Source organism: Diaporthe batatas, assembly GCF_019321695.1.
Source record: "Diaporthe batatas strain CRI 302-4 chromosome Unknown Contig00004, whole genome shotgun sequence".
In the NCBI taxonomy this organism is placed as follows: Eukaryota; Fungi; Ascomycota; class Sordariomycetes; order Diaporthales; family Diaporthaceae; genus Diaporthe; species Diaporthe batatas.
The window spans coordinates 2903566-2925367 of NW_025408551.1; the positions used below are offsets into that span (position 1 = coordinate 2903566).

General features: G+C 56.6%; 6 protein-coding genes across 6 annotated transcripts; all 6 read right to left on the bottom strand.

The window, feature by feature from the left end:
* Positions 1–392: 392 nt before the first annotated feature.
* KVR01_004371 (uncharacterized protein) lies at positions 393–3676 on the bottom strand. Its single transcript, XM_044791730.1, has 8 exons — positions 3239–3676; positions 1852–3151; positions 1688–1792; positions 1459–1521; positions 1292–1349; positions 1062–1186; positions 964–1008; positions 393–866 (listed from the first exon to the last, which is right to left on the bottom strand). The coding sequence occupies exons 1-8, from the start codon at positions 3503–3505 to the stop codon at positions 430–432; spliced, it is 2400 nt and encodes a 799-aa protein (XP_044646535.1). The 5' UTR covers positions 3506–3676; the 3' UTR covers positions 393–429.
* A 3468-nt stretch (positions 3677–7144) lies between these two features.
* KVR01_004828 (uncharacterized protein) lies at positions 7145–8474 on the bottom strand. Its single transcript, XM_044792590.1, has 3 exons — positions 7856–8397; positions 7572–7771; positions 7145–7487 (listed from the first exon to the last, which is right to left on the bottom strand). Exons 1-3 carry the CDS (start codon positions 8159–8161, stop codon positions 7172–7174), a joined length of 822 nt encoding a protein of 273 aa, XP_044646992.1. The 5' UTR covers positions 8162–8397; the 3' UTR covers positions 7145–7171.
* A 1061-nt stretch (positions 8475–9535) lies between these two features.
* On the bottom strand, positions 9536–10628 carry KVR01_004200 (uncharacterized protein; the record flags this gene model as incomplete). Its single annotated transcript, XM_044783282.1, has 1 exon — positions 9536–10628. Exon 1 carries the CDS (start codon positions 10325–10327, stop codon positions 9536–9538), a length of 792 nt encoding a protein of 263 aa, XP_044646364.1. The 5' UTR covers positions 10328–10628.
* A 3130-nt stretch (positions 10629–13758) lies between these two features.
* On the bottom strand, positions 13759–15749 carry KVR01_004653 (uncharacterized protein). Its single transcript, XM_044789268.1, has 2 exons — positions 14621–15749; positions 13759–14506 (listed from the first exon to the last, which is right to left on the bottom strand). Exons 1-2 carry the CDS (start codon positions 15103–15105, stop codon positions 14269–14271), a joined length of 723 nt encoding a protein of 240 aa, XP_044646817.1. The 5' UTR covers positions 15106–15749; the 3' UTR covers positions 13759–14268.
* A 643-nt stretch (positions 15750–16392) lies between these two features.
* KVR01_004184 (uncharacterized protein) lies at positions 16393–17208 on the bottom strand (the record flags this gene model as incomplete). Its single annotated transcript, XM_044789582.1, has 1 exon — positions 16393–17208. The coding sequence occupies one exon, from the start codon at positions 17206–17208 to the stop codon at positions 16393–16395; it is 816 nt and encodes a 271-aa protein (XP_044646348.1).
* Positions 17209–18622: 1414 nt separating this feature from the next.
* KVR01_004283 (uncharacterized protein) lies at positions 18623–20746 on the bottom strand. Its single transcript, XM_044792399.1, has one exon. It carries the CDS (start codon positions 20455–20457, stop codon positions 18937–18939), a length of 1521 nt encoding a protein of 506 aa, XP_044646447.1. The 5' UTR covers positions 20458–20746; the 3' UTR covers positions 18623–18936.
* Positions 20747–21802: the final 1056 nt, after the last annotated feature.

Below are 21802 nucleotides of genomic sequence, written 5' to 3' on the forward strand. Positions count from 1 at the left end.
AAGCGAGGACCGCAGTGAACCTGCACTAGGACTCGTACGTGAAGCGGAAACGCTGGTGCTTTGCGTGCACTATCCGTACACACATGACTGACTGGTTGCGAGTGGAGACACTCTGCCCAGGGTCGATATTACGGTTCTAAAATCAGTCACACCGTTTATTAATATGCACCATAATACTGTTGATGAACCGTGACTCATTGTGCATTATCATCAGATGCTGCTAGGACGCGGGTGGCCACTCCCGGGCGGCCAGCAAGTGGAATAACAGCGGATGTATTTCATATCTCGAGCCCAGCCAAGCATGTCAACATCTAGCCCTCCAGCTGAAGCTATTCCAGGGCGACCGAGCGTTCTCTAAAACGAGCGAACGAGAAAAGGAGGAGCGTATGCACTGCCAGTGTTGCACCGCACCCAAAAAGGAAAAAACCCTTAGTTCCAGCTCGTGATCCACGGCGCCAGCACCTCCCCCTCCGCGAGCGTCTTGGAGACGGCCATGGATTGCTGCTCCAGCGTCTCGGCAAAACCCTCGGTGCCCCACCAGGCGGGGAAGCTGCTGCCGCTGAGCCCCAGCGCGAGGGCGTACAGGATGAGGCAGAGCGCGTTGCCGACGTCGAGCGCGCCGGCGAGCGAGTACGTGTAGCGCTCCCACCAGCCCTGGTAGTACCGCCTGATGAACACGTTGAAGATGATTCCGACGGTCAGGTAGCACAGCAGGTTGAAGATGGTGGCGGGCGGGATCATGCCCGACACCCCGAACAGCGCCGGGAAGAAGATGTAGCGGAGGATGCTCTTGGGGTACTTGCGGGCAAAGTAGTACTGGATGATGGGGCATGCGAAGCCGATCAGGAAAAACCAGTTGGCCCAGGCTAGGCGAGGGTCAGTAACTTGCTGAGAGACGGGTCTTCTGTGTTGTAAAAAGACACAATAGACCGGGGGCCACGACGGGGCAAGGTGTTTACTTACAGTACATGGATCCAGCGCCGAACATTCTAGCGGGACCGATGACACCTGAAAACTCGGTCAGCACCTGGCATGCAGTCTCAGTGACGAGGTCAACTTACCCCAGATGACACTGGCGTTGTAGAAGGTCCTTGCACCGGCGCAGGTGAAACCCTGGGGCTGGGCCTTGGTGCAGACCTCCGGCAGGTATGCGAACATCCAGTTGAAGGTGGCTGTCTGAACGACTCTGTTCTGGAGTTAGCAAAGGGCTATGCAGACTATAGCCGCGCATCCTGGAAGGTTCCTAGACGCGGGCCAGGGTGGTGGTGGAAGCAGTAGGACATGAACTTACGATAGCCACAGCACAGCGAAGAGCTGAGCCCTGAACAGGGAACGAGGGGGGATTTTCACTGGGAGAAGACGGTCAGTCATGAATTGGCAGGCAATGGCCCTCGATGGAAGATGGCCAAAGTAGAACTAGACGTCCATCTCGTCGAAGCAGGTTCTGGGTGTGCTTACTGTAGTGGCCGATCTTCATGTCCTGAACGTAGGTAAGAGAGTTATATGAAAGCATGTAGCCCCCTAATGCAAGTTAGCAAGAATATCAGGACAGCGTGCCTCGGGAAGGATCCCGAAGCAATCGGCCAATGGTCTGGCATGGGGAGGACTTGCAGCTCTCTGTTGTTGACATGTGTTAGTAATCTTCTTCAGCCCAGTGAAGTTGTTCCGGGGGGTAGCTAGTGCTTACTGAACATCATCATAGCGATTGGCTTTCCGGGCAGCATGTAGCCGACAATCATCTCAGTGATAATATTCAGACCAGTCTGCTGATTGGTTATGGCCTGGATGATACCTGTCACGTGTGTCAGCACCCCAAACGACGACGAGGGATTAATCGGCAGAGACACTTACCGACTGGCAAGACGAAGAAAGCACCGACGGCAATGCAGATGATGTACGCCCACCACGTGAGATGTGTCGTCCAGAGCTGGCTGGCAAGCATTCCAAAGGCGAACATGACCAGGAAGACGATCGAGTACCACCACTCGGGCACCTCGGGGTACTTCCTCATGAGCTTCAGGTGGACGTCGGGCTCCTCGTACTTGGAGTCCTTGACACGGCGGACAATGTCCCTTCCGTAGAACCAGATGACGTGGCTGACGTTGCTGGCCAGGGTCGCGAAGCCCATAGCATAGGACAGGCCGAACGCAGCCGGGAGGATCAGTGGCGAGTAGGCCTTGTATGCCTCCTCGTTGATGGTGGTGTCAGGGTTCAGGATGCGCGTGGTGTTGTAGTTCTGGGCGAATCGGTCGAAGTTGGCATTCTCCACCATGGGGAGGTACTGGTTGTACGAAGGACCGGTGAAGTAGATGAGCACCGTGACGAAGAGGAAGAAGATACCTCCGGCCAGCATGTTGAGCAGGGCAAAGCCCGGTGTTTGGATTGGGTTGCCGAACCAACTGGCCACGCCAGACCAGTCGAGCGAGATGGGCAGGATGCCGATTCCAGTCACGCCGCCAAAAGCCTGGTTGACGGCCACGTTGTTGGGGGCGATCCAGGTGGGGAATGTTCCAAGGTAGGTCAGGAAGTTGGCCATGACGTTGGGAATCCACTCGTAGGCGAAGGTGAGCCCGGAGACGAGCATGAAGAAGTAGTAGCGACCAATCTTCCATCCGTTGGTCTTGGAAGGGTCAGACGGCGCGTGGTTGTGCAGGCTGTCCATGACGGTGCAGAAGATGAGGGCCAGGCCGGGCCACACCATGGCAGCGGGCCACACGAGGAAGCGACGCAGCATGCCGGCAATACCAAAGCCCATGGCCTGGGTGGAGAAGACCAGCAGCAGCTGGAAGCCCCAGCCCCAGTACTGCTTGTAGTAGACCTGCTGCGCAAGGAGGATGTCGAAGGCGTAACTAAAGCCAGCGCCGGCAGCGGTCATGACAGTGATGATGGTGTGCTCCTTCTTGTTGAAGGGGCCGGGGTTGAGGGAGACCTCCCTGCCGAAGATGGTGAAGGCCTTGGCGGGCACATAGTTGGCCCAGGCAACACCCATGGGGTAGGAAATCAGCTGGACGACGGGCGTGGTGATGGAAACACCGAGGTAGTGGTTGTTCAGCAGGATGTTCATGGCGGCAACGAGAGTGCAGGTGACGAAACCGATGGTCCAGGCACGGATCGTGTCGACGGGAAGTTCAGGGTCATCGCCGGGGGAGACCTGTGCTGCAAGTCAGAAAAGCGATCTATCGCCAGACGGCAAACGGCTGGATGAGGGTGGTTTTGTCAAAAGTTGACAAGGACTTACTGAGGCTCGGACTTCAGCGTACGGGGAGTCCTCCCCAATAAGTTGCTCCTCCACGACGGCCTCCTTCTCCATGTCTCCAGACTCAAGCACATTGTCGATAGCATCGAGCTTGGAAATGTCCATGAAGGGGTCGAACCTGTGCTGGTCCTTGAGCCTCTTCATGTGCTGGTCGGCATCGGCGCCGCCCACCTCGTAGCCCGTGGCCTCGGCCGAGTCCACGGGCTCGACGGGGCGGGCCTCAGACCTGCCTCGCCAGCTGAAACCCATTGTTTTGGCGGTTGCTGTGGGGTATCGGCGGTGGTGTGTCGATGCTCAACTTGAAGTGTGGAACAAAAGGCAACCCTTATTGACGAGGCGTTGCACTAGGAGAAGTCAAGCCTTCCACCAAGTCGGGTTCCAAGATGTCAAGACACTGGGCACCAAGCGACCAAGAACGACCTTGCAGGGGAAAGCAGCTGGGCAAGCTCGGCGGGCGTTGGCATCAGAGCAAAGTGGACGAGCGACCCGGGGTGACGGGCCCATTTATTTATCTTAATATTGGACGAAAGGCCCCCCTTGTGCGACGAGACTTTGGCAAACGCTTCTACGGCTGACGGAAAGAACGTCGTGCAACGCTCGGCATGCATGTTGCCTTCCACCTTCCTGAACGGTACACTGCCATCGAACGCCTTCTTCTAGAACCCTTCGAGAAGCCAAGGCCGCCACAGCTCGACGAGATAGGTCGGCGCCCGGCCACTCAGCCCGTCCTTGTCCTCGCCGGGAAGGAGATAAGGGAGGGGGAGGGGTTCGTCGGTGGAATCACACGAGGGAGGAACAAGCCGGACGTGGCTGATATGGAGGCGGGGCGCTGTGAATGGAGAGGTCTCGGGGGCAAGGGGGGATGGGGGTCACAAAAGAACAGGCCAGCCCCGTCTGATGGGGGGGAACCATGTCTGTCAGTTGTCTCGAGGCAGCTTACGGTGTACAAAGCCAGGTGCGTACATCACCCTCGCAGCCCTCGCACCTGCAGCCATGCTCCGAGACAAACATGGGCTGCATGGTGGAATTCAGTAGAGGCTAGCTTAGCGCGGTCGCGTACTCCTAATAGGCAGGATGCCTTCCTCCTGGTGGAGAATATGGTCTTGGTATGGCTGGGCGTTTGCTCGGCGCAGCTGATAAGACCGCCACCCCGGATCATTGCAAACATCGTGGGAGGGGTGCAAGGGTGGTGTGATTCCTTGCCACGAGCCCACATGCAGATATGCTGGTCGATCTTTGAGCCATCAGAATCGTGTTCCAAGGTCTGATTCATCAGATTGATGCGACGAGACAGAGATCTTGCGTGTTTCGCCTCGATCCAGGTGCTGCTCTCTTGCTCAGAGGGCGGGCCGAGATCCGTTATCAGCCAACGATATCATCGAAGCACCCAACAGCCGCATGGGAAGCCATATTGCCAGCCAGTGGCGACGCATGTGGCGATGCACTCAGCTGGAAGGTGTGCCTCGGTGTGCCTCGGAAACGATCCGAGGGAGAAGCCGGTGAGGAGAGAGAGATTGACAGGAAATCATGTTCACGTTGTCCAATCGCCATGGCAGAAATCTGCATCGGACGGCCAACAGCCGGGTGTGAGGCAGGTTCGTGCTATCTGTGCGTCTTTTTTGGGATTTTTCTCCGGCAACATCCAAATCGTCACAGCCATTGGTGGGGTCATAGACTTCTCATTCTGATGAAAAGAGCCTGGAACATAATGAATGCCTTTTATGCTATGGACATACTTAGCAGTAGTATGCGTCGTCCCTTGGTGCAGCTAGCCCATCCAGGGTTACACTGATATGATTCGCAATTTCGACCCACCCCTGGCTGAATATAGACTAGGAGGCGTTGAATCTTGTCATGTGTCCTCAACCCCTTATCTCTTGACTGTAACCTTGATAGACACTAGAAGAAATAGAAGACAAGTCTCGGGTCGGGCGACAGGAACTTTTGGTGAACCCCTTGCATAATCGGCTCAGCTGACATTCAGTTGTACGCACACAAGCGTCTTTACATGTCGCCATGCGAAGGTGCATGGGCCAGTATTAGTATTTTAAGTTCATTTTCAACCAACTGGATACGTTATGGATCACCAACTGACACACTGGCCTCTATGATCAGTACAGCTAGTCACCCGTCTGGTCCCACTTCGGCAATCTATCAGGGCCCAGAGTGCCCAGTTGATAGCCAAGAGATCCCATCTACGCGAGCCACATGGGTACACACACATGCCAAGGAGTGTGGGCGTGGCACCGACCCCTTTGTATGTGTCGAAAGCTTGAGGGTCTTGGTGGTGATAGATCTGGCTGCGCCAAGCAGAGCTTGGTACTTCTTGACCTTCAGGAGGGGGCAGCATTGCATGCATGCGACAGGGCCACGTGAGACAGCACGGCAACGTCAAGCGCTGCGTCGTCCCTGCAGCTGTGCCTGTCAGGCCACGGGCTCGGCCCATTCTTAGGACCTATTTCGGACAAGGCAGGAAGCTGCTGTGAACAGCTCACATTTCCGCATTGGTTCACGGTGCGGTGCTTTTCGCGCTTGTCGCTTCCCCTGCGTTGGCCACTGCCTGCCTGGCGTCAGCCTTATGAGGACGGCCGCTCTTTGGAGGCTGGAGCGATGACTCTGGGGCGTTTTGACGCCACTGACTATGAGACCTTCCTGTCATTGTATGAGTGATTTCGCAACCTTGGAAGTCTGAGGGCTGTAACACCCAGAATAGAAGGATTTCTGTGCAATGGGCCAAGCGCAGGTCACGAGGTGTGTTCTATCCTCTCAACCAAGGTCTTCATTTCTCACGAGAAAACTAATGCTATCCACCAAGCTGAGTCTCTTCATCATCGAGTCACTGGAAGGAGCCGATCATGCTGTAAAATACCCAGCAGAGAACATGTTGACGCTTGTTGCCAGGCCAAACAGTTAAGGTATGAAGAAAATTCAAAATATCCGAAAAGCTGCTTGTTCTTGAAATTGTCTCCGTATCAGACCAAATGCCTGTGACAGCGGCCGTGTGCCTTTTTCATCTAGCTTGAGGGCAGACCAGGAGAGGCTCTCACTTTTTCGTTGGTAATGTGACCTGAACCTAGCCCACCCTCTTCTGTGCTCATGACCAAGACTCTGCCTCACCTGGGAGGCAATAGCGAGGGGTTCGCAAGGGTGGTACATGAATTGCACGACGTCTTCTCGGCATATTCATTTGTAACAAATAATTCCACTGCATTATTCGTGCAAAGGTGACGCCACCATCTGCCATAGGTACATAGTTCTTGTAACGTGACACTATCGGTCACAGTACCGTTCCCATTATTAACGATCATGCAAGAAGGTTTAACTTACATCATGTAAGGTGTTAGTTATACTATATTCTTCTTTGTAACGTTAAGCTTATAAGTCTACCAAATGACTCATTTTCTTCCACTTGAAACCTGTTGATATATGAAGTTTTGAAGAAGTTACCTAGGTACCTTATAAAACTCTGTCCTCTAATAAGGGGTTATCCTTTAGAAAGTAAACACCTATATGATTTAGCCTGCAGGTATAACGGCACGACTATGTAGACTACACTCGAGTCCTACGAAACGTTCCGAGACTCCGTACCTTTTGCAGAACACGGCGTGGCTATAGTGCAGTGATCACTCCTGTGACAGCAGGAGGCTCATCGAAAGGAGGTTATTCTATAGGGAACTTGAATGGGTGTACCCTCTGTTTATACAGGTCACTACTATGCGAAAGTGTTGTGGATGGCTCTGGGCAAATACGGCACAGAAACGGGACTAGGTAAGCAATATAGTTGGAAGACTAAGTATGTATGTACTCGGCTCTCCAGGCTCACCCTTCTCTCCATGTCTACCACTCTCCCAGATCCAACTCCCAGCTGGGCAAGGCTGCCCAATGCATGCAAGGTCGTTCAAGACAGCCTCAGATTTACGAGGTCCACTTGTTGGTGTTGATCCAGTCGACGAACTGGCCGACACGGGTGTAGACACCGGCGAAGTTGGGCTCAGCGCAGCCCTGGCCCCAGGACACGAGACCCAGCAGGGTCTTGGAGGAGTCGACGATGGGGCCGCCAGAGTCGCCGGAGCACGAGTCCTTGCCGCCGGCGGTGAGGCCCGCGCAGAACATGTTGGTGGTGATGGCGGAGGTTCCGTACTGCGACTGGCAGGTGGCGCGCGAGATGACGGGGACGGTGACCTTCCTGAGGGTGGCGGGCGGCGCGGTGCTGGTCTCGGACAGGAAGCCCCTAAATTGCGGCGGATCAGCGTTCTCTGTTCTGCGTGTAGAAACCCAATAGTGCATTGGACTTGGGTCTAGGGAGCAAACTTACCAGCCGGCAACGGTGAGTTGTGTGCCGGAGGCGGGGTCGTTGCCCTGGGCTGGGAGGGTGGCGTAGCCGATGGTAGAGCTGGTCGCGATGGGGGTGGCCAGGTGCCAGACAGCAACGTCGAAGTCGATCTTGGCCGAGTTGTACGACGGGTGGGCCTTGAGGGCAGAGACTCCAACTTGGGTACCGCCAGAAGCCCACGCCTACATATAGTCATGCGCGTCAGCATATATATTCTGTTGTTGTTTTTTTGGCAGAGAAGAGGACGATCGGAAATTGTTACTCACCAGGGAGCCCGCGCGGACCTTGACGTTCGAGGCAGTCTGGCCAACAGTGCAGTGGGCAGCAGTGATGACGGTGTTGGCGTTCAGCAGAATACCACCGCAGAAATGGCCCTGGGTGCCCCTGGACAAGCTGACGATGAAGGGGAAATCGCCAGAGACGGCGGTGGTGCCGCCGACGATGGAAGACGGAGGCGGGAGCTCAGTCTCGTCCTGGCGGACATCCAGAAGGGGCTTGGTCTGGAGAAGAGGCCCGGCCATGGAGAGGACGGGCATCGACAGAGCGAGCGCGTAGGTGAGGAAGGGCGTCATCGTGGCGGTCTGCGGGACTGCTGCTGGGTGCTGGTGGGAAGAAGGCGTTGGAGCTGGGGCTGCTGGATCGTCATGTTCGACAAGACATGCCACGGCATCCCTCACTCTTTATACTCGAGGCGGTCGACATGTCTCCTCAACAACAACAGCCCGTATGGGTCACGAGCTGCTCGTACTTGCTGCATCTCCTGCTCAGTCAAGTCAGTTTCTGAGGGTCCAGAGGTACCACTTGCCTACTCAGTCGTCGGCCCCCGAGGGCCAAGACCTCGCTGTCTATACGCCAGATAAAGCGCTGTCCAATGTTTGCCGGTCGGCCCTGTATAGAAACACTTGGCAGAGATCTGAGAGTGGTACGGATGGCCCAAAGCAGAAGGCGAGAAGTTGACATGGCTCGTGGTCGATGCTTGAGCTGCCGCAGAACTTCCCCTTCCGGATAGGCGCAGCTGGGCTTACATGGGTTCCTGATATTTGCCGGGCGGCCACAAACCGTTCAGAGCCCCCAGGACCCCGTCCAGCTTGTGCAGCCAAGGCCCCAACTGGGGCCCCCATGCAGGCTAAACCTCGCTGACTCGGGACGTGTTTGGCTGCCTTTTGATTAAGCTCCTGTGCAGGTGACACAAGCGCGACCCCGTATAGGCGCGGTCTGCGGCACTGCATTGCAAAATCAGCCCGTGATAGGTAGGCGGCCTGAGCCATTGTCGTTGTGGTTGGGAGGTGGTGTCCTCCTGCACGCTGATAGTGTGTTTCACAAAGCTTATCTGCGAGCCAGGGCGATCTCAATATGCTCAATATGCTCGGCCGCCCAGTGGCATAACCCGAGCTACCGCGCATTTTCGTTCCTGATGCAGGTTTCTGAATAAAGATGCCTTCAGCTGTCTCTTGGCTGGTTGAGTAGATCCTCATGTCCGAGTAGATTGGCCGCCGCCCACTGTTGATCAACGAGTCGACCTGGCAGGTCGGGTCCTGAAGTCAATCGCCGGGCTCGGTATCGGGAGGCAAAGGGGACGACTGACGATTACCGTGCAGGATTGGCTGGTCCGTGGCATTAGTGTCCTTGGCAATGCGGTATGTGCCTAAATTCTGCCGTTGCACCTGGTTGATATCGGGTCATTAATTATGCTTATTCTAAAGTTGTGCGGTTGGATGAGCTGGCAGGCTGGGGAGCTGCCGTCCTTCCTGGGCATTATCCCCCTCCCCCTCCGAGTCAGTCTGCAAGTGCTCCAAGTGAAGTTCCTCAATGTTGTCTTTGTGTGTTCTTGAGCACTGTTCCTGTTTGATTATTATTCTCGGTGGCTGGCTGGGTACCATCATTACATCCCCAAATTACTGGCACCGCTTGTCGGCCCAACCATGACTGAGAGCTATACAGATAATCTAGACCCGCCATATACCCTTATATGACGGCGCCTGATTCGCACGGGGCTCAGGACATGCAACATGCACAACTTCCCAGCGCCGAAGGTCTCCCTCTCGCCCTTCCCGCCAGTCGAAGCCCACGAATACGGCCTGCAGCGACACCTTGGACACGCCCATCATCTTGTTGAAGAAATTCCGCGCCACCACGTTCTCGGACTCCCAGACCAGCTCGATCGACTCCCTGATCTCGTCGCCGGGCTCCTTCTCCCCGGCCACGATCGGCAGGAGCTGGCGCCTCCTCTTCTCGCCGGGCAGCGCCCACCACGCGTCCAGCACCGCCTTGTAAAACTCGGAGCCGTACCCCTTCCGCTGATGCGCCGGCTTGATCAGCATCTCGAACCGCGTCCAGCCCGAAGTCGGCTGGTCCTCGCTGTCCGGCAGGCCGCCCTCGCCTATCAGCTCGCCCGTCGACGCCAGGAACGCGCCCCAGTACCAGTGGCGCTTCTCGCTCGGCGCCTGTAGATGCTCCAGGTTCGCCTTCGTCTCTTCCAGGTCCCTGTCGGGCCGCCCGCGGGCCGTCGAGCTGTTCTGCAACTCGGATATGCTGCGCAGCTCGTGGAAGGCTTCGAGGTCTGACGGCAGGAGCGGCCTGATCACGAGGTTCTCTGTCTTGATCTCTTGGCGGTCTTCGACTGTGGGCAGCGGCCTTGATGGTGCGCAGACATCATAGCTGAACCATACAGTCTGGGCGAGCTTCTCGTAGTCGTCATGCTCAAGCTCGACGTGAATGGTCGGTGGTGATCCTGCCATTGTGCTCTGAATGTGGAATTTTCTTTCGGAATCTGTGTCCCGGGGTTCAAATGTGTATGACCGAGGTGCCGGTGGCTGACTCGTAGATCCTAGCTTGAGGTGCCGGTGTTCGGGCAAGTATCAAGAGACACGACTATGTGTTGTATGGACGTTGAGGGTCTTTGGAGATACAATGATGCTGAAAGAAGCTGAGTTTCTTGGGGTGTCTCGATATGAAGATACGAATAAGAGAAGAACATGGCCCGAGGGAGGAAAGGGAAGTGTTTTATTTGATACCGTGACATCCGTCGCGGCGTGAGAGCCGGGTGGAGCACCAGGAAAACATAACTCAGGGGCAGCCGGCCCTCGGTGGGCTGCCATGCTCGCCATGTCGACAGTCGAGGGACAAATCGGACCGCGCCCACACCGGCTTTCGTATCGGTGTCCACCTGAACTCCAGGGTGGACTTTTCTCCTCCTCACCCGCTCGCCTCGCCGAGTTTTGCGGCAGCGGCGCGAAATCTCCAGACTGAAAACCAGAAAATCAAATTTGCACAGAAATCAGCCGACTTGTCAGAATGAACGAACGCGTGCCCGACAGTATTTGTTAGGATGTGGAGATAATGCAACGTGGACTAGCGGGCGAGATTGCTCTCGCCTGCCCGAAATCCGAGGCCGGCCGGCCATTGGCCTCCCTCATACCAATGCCATGGATCGGCCCGCACAACTCCCCATCCAACGGGGCCCGGGGCATCTCGGATGGCCGTTGAAGTATGTGGTGAGCGAGTCGTGCGTACCCTAGAGTACTGCCCAAGACCCCACGGAAAGGTGGGCCTCAAATGTGTGAATTTGCACATCTCCGTTGCGTGTGAGCCCTTTCGCTGTGGTTTCCCTGACAATCCTAATCAATACAGCGAGTTTGACGTCCCAGACGGGCACAACCCTCGCGAGTTGCTGGCATATGAGGCAAGAAAGGCAATCACCACCAACAGGAGGCGAGCCAACCTAGAATCCTGTCGCCGATTACAGATTCTCTAACCGAGCTCGGCTGCCCAGGTGATCCACCACCCCTGCCAACCTGTCAATGGCCTCGGCGGCTTGGCATCTGGAGATGAAAACCTTCAGAGTGGTGCTCGAAGTGGAAGTCCATACGAGAAAAGACTCCTTTTCCGGGTCGGTGTTCATCTAATCATCACCGCGGCACCCATCCGGCCGCTGGCGTCAAGCACCATCTGCAGGGCTACAAGGAGTCCTCCACCTGTCAGGGGGGGCCGAACGCCTGTGCTGTGCCGTTTGACACAACCAACGGCCGTGTTCCCCAGATTATCAACCATGCGGTGATCGAAAGTCAGCCTGCTGTCGTGTTCCCTTTTGTGGAGAATTTCGTCCTTACTGGGTCAAATCATAAGACCCTGGGGCCGAGGTGGGTATAAGAGCACCCTGACCGCCCTACGGTGACTGTTTGCCGACGAGGAAAATTACCTACTGTGGCAATCGTTTCGGTTTTCGGTACCAGCTTGTGCAAAGAGCTCGTCTATGAGATAAAATAGGGACACTATCTGGGTCCGCCCTGTCCAACCCCACAAGTAAATGTAGAGCGTGTAACCGACGGCTGTCAAATGTAAACAATATCAAACTTCAAGGGGCCAGGGCCCTACCCGCCTGATCTGTGGGTCCGTGGCGCTCGATAGGGAATAGAAACCTGCCACACATCCATGATGTGGTAGATAGAGGCTAGGTCATATTCGGGCAAACCCAGAGTTCACGCGAACATCAATTTACGATGGCACATCGATGCGTGATGGCATGCCAGAACGGGACATGTCGATCATGTTCAAACCTACCACACTCGAGTAAGTTCATCGCGTTTGAGAAACACAGGTGTGACCCCTTCCCCGCGGTCACCCGGAGATGTTTCCGCCGTGGAGAGCTTTTATTATGGCCCTGTAACGGTCTGGACCTGCCACCGGAGCAGGCTCAGGCGTGCCGATCCTTTCGTATCGAACGGAACTCGTCCCCGACCCAGAACTCCCTAAACCAGATCCATTCTTGGCACATTTCAGCTCCAGGCTGCGAGCCGCTGAACATCTGTGGGTGTTGGTCCAAGGTCCACCTTGCCAGTGGGCTTTGGACCAACCGATCACTGCTCGTGCTTCTCCGAGCCTGCGACGATGGATGGCCTGTCTCCTGAGCAATCTTCAGGTTCAAACGAGAACGAGCGGTTGTGAACTGATATCATTGACTTGAAACTACCCGATCGACATTTCAAGTTTCTCGCACATATCACGTGGGGCCGACGTTGTGACCCTTCTTACATTGCCGCCCCTACTTATGCACAGGGCCATGGATCCGCGCTTTAGTCCCGGCCGCTAGGGGTCCCAAGATGGCAAATTCCGGCCAAGTCAAGCTTCTGGAAGCGCCAAGTCATGGTCAAGGCTTTGCTTCGATCTTCACCAGGTTTGTTAGCACTTGAGCTCTCAGTATGAAGCGTTGTGGTCACAACGGAATGCCCGTGGGTTTGCTCGATACTTTCAGCTGGCATGAATTCCCAAGGGTTGCTTGGCCATATATGAGAGCGTCCAATTGACTGTGATAACAACATAGCCAGCTGCCCTCATTCATGTCGAATGCCATTCTCATCTACCCGAGAAATGAAGCTGCCCTAGGGTACTAGCACGACCCCCGCCCTGACCACATAACTAACCCGTACCGGAAAGGTTTTTTTTACGATATCATGAATTAAACAACAGAGAAATACGATACCAATTCAAGCGGAAGGCGCCCATAAACCCCTTACTGAAATACATGCATTCATGGCGATGCCCAAGGCAACGGTGGCACTTCAAGTTGTTCCAAATCTCTTGGTCAAAGATCCATGGATGCCTGACCTCAGCCTCCTGGTGCTAATAAACTTCGATTGAATGGTGAATTCCCATGGTTATTGTTCCGCCTGCCACAACTGTAACCTTACACTTACTCGAGTGCTGTCACAGGTGCATCGGTATTGGATTCCATCTAACTTAAGTCTTCAAAGATTTACCATGCTACCTAGGCAACTATGAAGTGACACACAAGTTCGTATGTATACGAAGTAGGGGGGTAATTACAACCAAATAAGTACACGAACGATCTCGTGGTTCCCCAAGGGCGATGAACCACTTACCTCGTTTTGCTTCCATGCCGCATACGTCCGAGGACATACGTACACGAGATGAACCGCTTACAAAATCACCATTGGCTGTACACATAGCTCGCCGTTCTTTGTGCTGGGGACGGACCCTTGTGGAAGATCCAGGGGCTTGGTGTGGGTGTGTAGTGACCACCCTGCCACCGCCACCTCCGCCATTCCCGGGTCGGAACCGCATGCATGACGCAAGTCTAAGACATGCATGCACAAGTGGCTCCCGACGAGCCTGCAGGAGTATGTTGCATATTCCATATCAAGCGCGAAGATTTTTCAATTGTTTATATTCAATATCTTGCGGTACAAGATGACTGCAAGTCCAAGCAAACAACTCTGTCGTGATGCATGTCGAGTGCCGGGTCATAAAAATCATGGGAATCATGTCGCAAGCCGTCCGAACTCCAGTGTGTGAGTGTGTTTCCCCGTCTAAGTTGTCCATAACCTGCCTCTGCCGCCCAACCAAAAGAATGCCGCCAACCACTCCATGATCCGATGCAAAAATTCCACCATAACCTTGTCCTGCTCGAGCGCACATCCATGTGGCTGCCGCCGGTCACCAATGACCCCGGACCTGCTCGACAGGTGCGTCTCATGCACGGATGCTCTTCATGTGGGGATCGTTCCCCTCGCTTTGTAGTCGTGGAGTGTGATATCATCGATGTTGATATCCCATATCAAATCCAGGAACCCCAATATCCCGTTCTTTATATCTCACTGAAAGCCACACAGCTCCTCGGTCTGGGTTCCCCAGGAACTGGTTGTGTCGCCTGTAGTAGGTCTCACCTGGTCCTCCTGGTCTGTGACAGGCGGGTCTGGTGCGTGGGCACACGAGACACCATGGTGGTGCCCCTCCTCTTGGAAAATGCCGACTTGGCAGTCGACCTGGGCTTGATCCACCGCGTATCGCAGAAGCGTGTGCACTTGTGCCTCCTGAAAAAGGCGTGGATCCCGTTCGGCCCGAGGTCGCCCGGGCCGCAGCTATAAGACGCAGACATGATGACGGGATCGGAAAGTACGCTTTTGGCGCCAGGAGGCGAGCAGGTCAGCACCGCATCGCGCGACAGTCTTGACGTACGGAAGCCACATGGCTTGGGACGAAAAGGAGGAGAGAAGGAGAGTTTGGAGACCTACAACACATCCCCGTGCGTGCCGCCCTGCAGGTCACACAAGAGGAACTGCCCACCGGTGACGTGGTAGGAGAAGTGGCTGAGGGCCTGCATCGCGTCGCACCACGAGTCCCGCGAGCTGGGGACCCAGCCGGTGTTGCTGTTGAACTTCTGGAAGCCGAGGATGAAGGGCTCGACCAGGGCCTTGCGCCCGTTGCGGCGGTACTGCCATATCTGCGGCCTGCTCATGACGATGCGGCGGTTGACGACGCCGGCGGCGTGCCAGCTGTCGATGATGCTCTGCGCCCGCTCGATGATGTTCAGCTCCTCCTGGAAGTAGTGGTCCTCGAACACGGAGCTCGTCTTGAACTCCTTGGCGACGCAGGCCTGGCCCGTCCTGGCGCCGGCGATGTAGCGGCCCTGCCACACGTTCTTGAAGGTCCCCGTTGCGAACAGGCGGTCCCTGTTGATGTCGGCCGCCGTGGAGTTGTTGTTCCTGGAGCAAGACATGGCTGCGGTGTTTTCTCCGGTATGTCCTGGTAGAATGGTGAGATTGTCCGGGTAACAGTGGGCAAAGCAAGGCTGATGTCCTGGAGTCTTGCTCTCCTGATGAAGGCGAGTGGGTTGCAGTCCTGCTGGGCTCCCCGGGTCGCGCTTCGGATAATGCTTGGTCACCTAAAGTGTTGTCCAACAGGTGAATCCTGGGGAAAGAAGCTCATACAGCAAGCTGGAGCATGAGATAGTTAATTATCCGGTGGAAAAGGTACGGTGAAGGCAGAGTCGTCAAGGCGGCTAGACCTAATATCATGCCATGCCGGTGTTGAGTCAAGCCATCTGGGCAAGTGGTACGAGGCGGCTTATTGATGTTTGTAAGTCGGTTAATCCTCACGGACCGCGGATGCAAGGTCAGTTTTGTATCCGAGGAGAGATTCCGACTACCCGTTGCAGCCCATGAATACGTCGCCACGTGGTCGGGTGTGGATTGGTACGGGAAGGGGAAACTAAGGCCGTCTTCGCGTGTGTGGCAGTGTGTGTGTCGGTCTGCAGGGCGGTAAATGGCTGGAAGGACCCCTATGATGCGGTCTGGCACCTAGAGCAAGGATTTCGGGTGACGTCTGGATCCAGGGCGGCGGCGTATCGGAAGGGGTTTTAAGTATCCACAGAGAGCTGATACGATTGTTTCGAATACAAAAGCAACGGCCCTCTCGCCCACGCCGCCCACGTAGCAGCACAGCACCGACCATCAGGTGCTCCTTGGTGCTCCTTGGTGCCCTCGGGCTCACGTGCAGCGTCGAGTTATTCGCCGTGGACAGCCACCTGGGCCACCTGGCTGCCGCCGTGCCAGCCACCACGCACCATCGTGGGCCCCACGCGCCATACCCGCCGCCACACAGGCGGTCGTTTCGGGCTAGCTGCATCTCCCCGACGCCTTACTAACCAGGTGGTAGGCGCGGAAGCAGTCCCTGGGGCACGCAGATCCCCCAAACCAAATGCGCGCCGGGCCTCTCACAGCCTACCGAAGTGCCCAGCGCTGAACCTTACCGGCCGCTACGGTGTGGCATGATTCAGGGGTATAGACAAATCACAGGGTCCGCTGGCCCTCGGGGGTTGCAAAGTCAGCAATCTAGACCACCTGAGAAGGGCCATGCGGCTTTTTTGCCAGCGCTCGATGCGGTAATGTGGGTGTTGGGATCCCCCGGCGTGACTTACTTAACTCTGATTGCATGCACCTGGACTCGGTCACCTGCTTTCCTCAATGCCTTTTTGCCTCATGTAACACACGGCACATAATAGGGTTCACTGTGGCTGCAACGTCCTTCGGAGCACTGGCAGGTGGTGGCGGGATCTGACCGATTGCCGGGCCAAGCCGTGTGTCACCTCGCCGCCTCCGGTCCGTGGGTTTTCTTCAAGGAGAATTGATGACAAACTCGTCACCGCTTCACCCTGATCAGTCACCCCCGGTAATAACAGACACATTCGGTTCATCTGGCCATTCGTCGAGGGATAGGGCTCGCCAAGGGTAATGCAGGATTGCGTGGCAAAGGAAGCAGCGTAGAACGTGCTTGATGGGTAGCATTGGGACTCTATCAGCTGTCTGATCCGTATAGTCAGTGAAGTTGACAGGCCGTGAATAATGAGCATATTGCAGGGCGGCAGTATGCAAAACACCCACCCTAGCCTCTCGTGGCTCCTTAGCATGGCCACTTGAATGGCAAAGAACAAGAGTCTCAGCGATGTCTCGAGGCGGTTCCCCATTTTGGCGATATCGTTCTTGCGAAGAATGAAGTTCAGACATTTGACTTTGGCTGAAATCACCCCGGATGACCGGATCTTGACGTCCAGAGTATGGAGGGTCGCCCGCAGCTCCTGCAGGCACCTCTCACAATGCGATCGTGCTGTCCGGAGCGCAGCATGCGCTGCCATGGGCGACCTGTTTAACTCGTCCAGCATTTGGGCTATGACTTGAGTGTCGATGAGTCTGGCGATAATCTCAGCAGGTGCCTCTTTCACCTCGCGGTAGAGAGTATGAAGTTTGAAGCCGATTGTGGTGAACTTGAAAGCCAGCCCGGCGACCTGCAGACTACTGGCTACCGCACCCAGGATTTCAGCCATCCTTGGGGGACCGTGGTATTGTGAATATGAATGACGGTGATCGTTCTGTTTCAAATATGTTTACCATGTAGTCGCAAGCGTGGGGCTTATTATAGCGAAGCGCGTGGGCACAAGGGGCAAGCAAAGTCGAGGCCCTATGACGGCAGAGACAAGGCCGGTTTATGTACTGGAGATCTCTCTCCGTATGGCATCCCAAAAGTAGCTCAGACGGTCTGCAGAGTTCCATTCAGAATTGTACGACGATGCGCTGAATGGGCGTGGGAATGTTCCACACGCCACTTGGGCACCGAGCCGCCCAATGGCAGCACTGCTGGGGGCACCTGGGCTGTCCCGGATTCTCAAATTCGACAGGAGGCACTACAAAATGATGTTGTGCAGTGTCGAGCCACCGCACTTCTTTGGCGCGTTTGCATTATGAGGGGTTTTGCTCCTATCCACATACGTCCGAGGACATACAGTTTGCGTTATGAATGAGCAAAACTCCCATGTCATCTGCCCATTCTGCACACAGTGCCATTTTGCTCCCTTCAATACGGTGTTCACATTTATGGTATGCTATTATACTATGGCACAGGTCACCTCCAAAGACCACGGGCGGACAATTACACGCCCCCCTCACAAAGACAGAGAAGGTATTATTTCCTCGTGGAAAGGATTCCACGTTATGTCATCTATCATTGCTAGAACGTATGCGCTTCTGGCAGGGAGTGGCTACTCTCACTGTCTACACTCGATCTTGTCGCGAGTAGTATGGCTAAGCCACAACGATCAGCTTGGGACATGGCGTCATGTCTGTCCTGTAATACGAGCTGTTCCTTCCGGACGGGAGGGCAGACGATTATAGGTTGGAACCCAGTGGGACGTGTAAATGCAGTGATCCCACACTGGCACGGCACGGTCGAGGCACCCACATTGCTGAGGCTCCCCCAGTCTCCAATGCGAGGCCTTGAGGCCCGTCTAGTCTTTTACACGTTGGACCCAGTCCTTTCACGTTGTACTATGAAAAGGCAAAAGCTGCTAGTCCAACCCGAAATGCAGGTGTCCACACGCCAAGGGGACTGGCCCAAGATCCGTTGTCGTTCCGTGCTACCTGGGGAGATAGGACACAGATACACGTATACACACTAACAACACTGTTAGTTTACCGCCATGCGCGCCCCGGGGCGGGAAAAAGATACGCTGCTTCATCCGATCTTTGTCTGGTCTGGTGCCTGTGATGCCATGCTAAAGGGCTGTACGCAAGGCCTTGTCCATCCCGGAACAGCCATCATTGTCCGGGAGCAAACAAACATGAGGACACGCAGGGAGCAGTGGTGCGTTGCTGCGGCCATGCACGCCACGATCTCGTCCGACGGCAACGCACTGTTGCACAGAGAACGTAATGAATGGACAGCCAGCCTTGCAACGCTTCAAGTGGAGAAGATGCGCATATGATTGGGCCGCTGAGCTTATAATCCACCATGACCCACGGATGAGAAACCATAGGAATAAGGCGGATTTGTGGCTGAGACATACAAAGAGGTGAAATATGCCGTTGTGTATGGCACCACTACAGCCTCGAAGCAACCAAGACTCTCTGGAGCTTTCCAAGTTTGCATCATGTAGGGTGCCTGGCAGTGTCTGTCCCCCCTCCCCCCTCCTCCCCTCACTGCAGTCGTGATACCAGCCTGGAACCGCCCGACCCGTAACTCCACCGCTGACGCCAAGAAAAGACAGAAGGTAAGGTATTTACAGCTTTGAAAACACGGTAGGCACGGTGCCGCTCATCTCGATCAGGGTGCTCTTGTTCCTGGTCCAGTTCTCGAGGCCCTTGCGCCCATTCTCTACGCCGAGGCCGCTCAGCTTCCACCCGCCGACGGCCATCTCGGCGGGCGACTCGCCCCAGGTGTTGACCCAGGTGATGCCGGCGTCGAGCTGGGCGATGACGCGGTGGCACTGGTCGATGTCCCGGCCAAAGACGCCGGCGGCGAGGCCCATCTCGGTGTCGTTGGCCCTGCGCACGGCCTCGTCGAGGGTGTCGTAGGGCAGGATGCACATGACGGGGCCGAAGATCTCGTCGCGCACGATCTTCATGTCGTCGGTGCAGTCGGTGAAGACGGTGGGCTGGACCCAGTAGCCGCCCTTCAGCGCGGCGGGGACGTCGACCGCGCCGGGCGAGGTGTCGCCGCCGTAGAGGAGCCGCGCCCTGTCGGCCTCGATGCCGTGGCGGATGTAGCCGACGACCTTGTCGCGGTGGAGGGCGCTGCTGAGGGGCCCGAAGTTGGTGGCCGGGTCGAAGAGGTCGCCGGCGCGGACGTGCTGCATCCTGTCTACGAGCACGCGCTCGAACTCGGGCAGCATGGCGCGCGGGACGAGCACCCTCGTGCCGTTGGTGCAGACCTGGCCCGAGCTGAAGAAGTTGGCCATCATGGCGCCGTCGACGGCGCTGCCGACGTCGCAGCCCGGCAGCACGACGACGGGGCTCTTGCCGCCCAGCTCCATGGTCACGTACTTCATGGCCCCCGCCGCGGCGCCGGCGACCTTCTTGCCCGTGGACACCTGGCCCGTGAAGCTGACCTTTGCGACGCGCGGGTGGCCCGACAGCTGGGCGCCGACGTCGCCCGCGCCGTAGACGACGTTGAAGACGCCGTCGGGCAGGCCGGCGTCGCGGTAGACCTCGGCGAGCCGCTGGGCGTGCAGGGGCGTGAACTCGCTGGGCTTGTAGACGAGCGTGTTGCCCGCGGCCAGGCAGGGCGCCGACTTCCACAGGGCGATCTGGACGGGGTAGTTCCACGCGCCGATGGCGGCGCACACGCCCAGGGGCTCCTTGGTCGTGGTGACGGAGGCGTCGGGCCGCAGGCGGAAGCTCTCGCCGTTGAGCCCGCCCGAGGCCACGAGCGAGGCGTAGAACTCGAGCACGTCGGCGCCCGTGACCACGTCGACGGCCGACGTCTCCGAGTAGGGCTTGCCCGTGTCCAGCGTCTCGACGCGGGCCAGCTCGTCGTTGCGCTCACGCAGCAGGGCCACGGCCCGGTGCAGGATGCGGCTGCGCTCGATGGGCGGCGTGGCGGACCATGAGGGGAAGGCGGCGGCCGCGCTGGCGATGGCCGCGTCGACGGACTGGCGTGATGATGTGTGGATGGTGGCTACTGGCTGGGCCGTGGACGGGTCGATGGTCTGGAACGTGCCCGGGCTGTCGGCCGACTGCTGTGCCTTGCCGCCGTAGAAGGTGTGGCGGTCTTCCTCCTTGGGATATGAGACGGAACCCATGGTGGGTATGCTGGTTATGATAGAACGTAGGCAGTCACAATAACCAACGTGAGATGGGTTGAGTGAGAGTGAGTGAGTGTGGGTGAGTGAGTGAGTGACCGTATACGGATGCAGTAACTAAGTGAGGCTCTGTCCGGAGGACGGCGCAACGTGCAGTTGGTTCCCTTGACGTAGTGTACGGTGCGGTACGGGTGCGGAACTGTACGGAGTATGGCAAGGCCTACGGTGTGTCGCTCGGCTCCTGTTGCCAAAAAGAACCTGGTCAGGCACTGCCAGCGGCGGCCGGATCTCGGGGGGTCGGCAGATAGCGACAGCACAGTAGTGCGAGAAGCAGCGTTTGCTCTGCCTTATTAGCGGCGATGGATCTGTTACACAGCGTGGCTGCTACAAGGGTCTCGTGATCGTCAAGAGTCGTAAGCCAGGAAGCCGGGAGGCCAGCAAGCCAGGAATGCGGCGTTAAATCGCATTAGGGGCTGTACTCCGTGCGTCCTGGCGTGCCGGGAACTACCACTCGCTCTCACCGACCAAGATGGACTACCAAGGCCTGATAGAAGATAGCCTACGGAGTGGTCTAGATAGAAGTTGCTTGGCTGGCTGGCTGGATATACGCTACAGATACAATGCCCACTGTCTGTGCCCCTCTCCTCGGCCACTGACGCGATGCTGCACTCGACTCTCCGATCTCTAGGCCAGGCCCCAGGGCTCCATCCCCCGGGCCCGTGGGCCCTGGATGTGCCTCTCCCACAAGGGTGCCTGGGCTGCCCATGGGCTTGTCCAGGGTATTCTCCAAGTTGTCGAGGACTTCGCGAGTCAGACTTTGTCGTGAAAACCCCATCGACCACGCCATTCGCATGCTTCCGGGACGGAAAACTCGTGCCAGCGGTGACGTCAAGCTCCTTGGGCCGAGTCCGTCGGGTGGATTTCTCTGATGTGGATCCCGGGGGAGGAGGAGATGAGACTACGTGCTCGTTTGGTGGTGGTCAAGTGTGCTGGGTACGATCCCGAAGAGGTTGACCACATAGACTGCACCACCGACTGTTCCTGTTCCTGTTCCTTGTCTTCCTGGGCTGCCGGGGTGGAGCACACCATGGACTGAGCCCGAGGCCGAACTGTTTGAACTTGAAGATTTTTCTGGCCCTTGTCTCCTTGCTCTCCTGGAGCGTGCAGGAACGGGCCCCAGGGGCAGTCATTGGGCAATGGCACGAGTGCCTAGCAGTAGTGGCCGAGAAAACAGCCTTGTTGCCTTGGAAGGCTGATGGAAAATCTGTCACTGTGCAGTCCTTCTTCTCGCCGTCTTCCGCCGGGTCTGACAAGTGCAGAAACGGTCGTGCAGCTCCCGGCTCCT

Excerpts from the sequence above, each read along its gene's own strand:
- KVR01_004371 (XM_044791730.1), bottom strand. The coding sequence starts at position 3,505 with ATGGGTTTCAGCTGGCGAGGCAGGTCTGAGGCCCGCCCCGTCGAGCCC. Across the intron at positions 1,350-1,458 it reads CATGAAGATCGGCCACTACA|TGAAAATCCCCCCTCGTTCC; the intron begins GTAAGCACACCC and ends GTCTTCTCCCAG. Across the intron at positions 1,009-1,061 it reads CAACGCCAGTGTCATCTGGG|GTGTCATCGGTCCCGCTAGA; the intron begins GTAAGTTGACCT and ends CCGAGTTTTCAG.
- KVR01_004828 (XM_044792590.1), bottom strand. The coding sequence starts at position 8,161 with ATGACGCCCTTCCTCACCTACGCGCTCGCTCTGTCGATGCCCGTCCTC. Across the intron at positions 7,772-7,855 it reads AGGTCCGCGCGGGCTCCCTG|GCGTGGGCTTCTGGCGGTAC; the intron begins GTGAGTAACAAT and ends GACTATATGTAG. Across the intron at positions 7,488-7,571 it reads CAACTCACCGTTGCCGGCTG|GGGCTTCCTGTCCGAGACCA; the intron begins GTAAGTTTGCTC and ends GCCGCAATTTAG.
- KVR01_004653 (XM_044789268.1), bottom strand. The coding sequence starts at position 15,105 with ATGTCTTGCTCCAGGAACAACAACTCCACGGCGGCCGACATCAACAGG. Across the intron at positions 14,507-14,620 it reads GGCACGCACGGGGATGTGTT|CGTACTTTCCGATCCCGTCA; the intron begins GTAGGTCTCCAA and ends TGGCGCCAAAAG.
- KVR01_004283 (XM_044792399.1), bottom strand. The coding sequence starts at position 20,457 with ATGGGTTCCGTCTCATATCCCAAGGAGGAAGACCGCCACACCTTCTAC.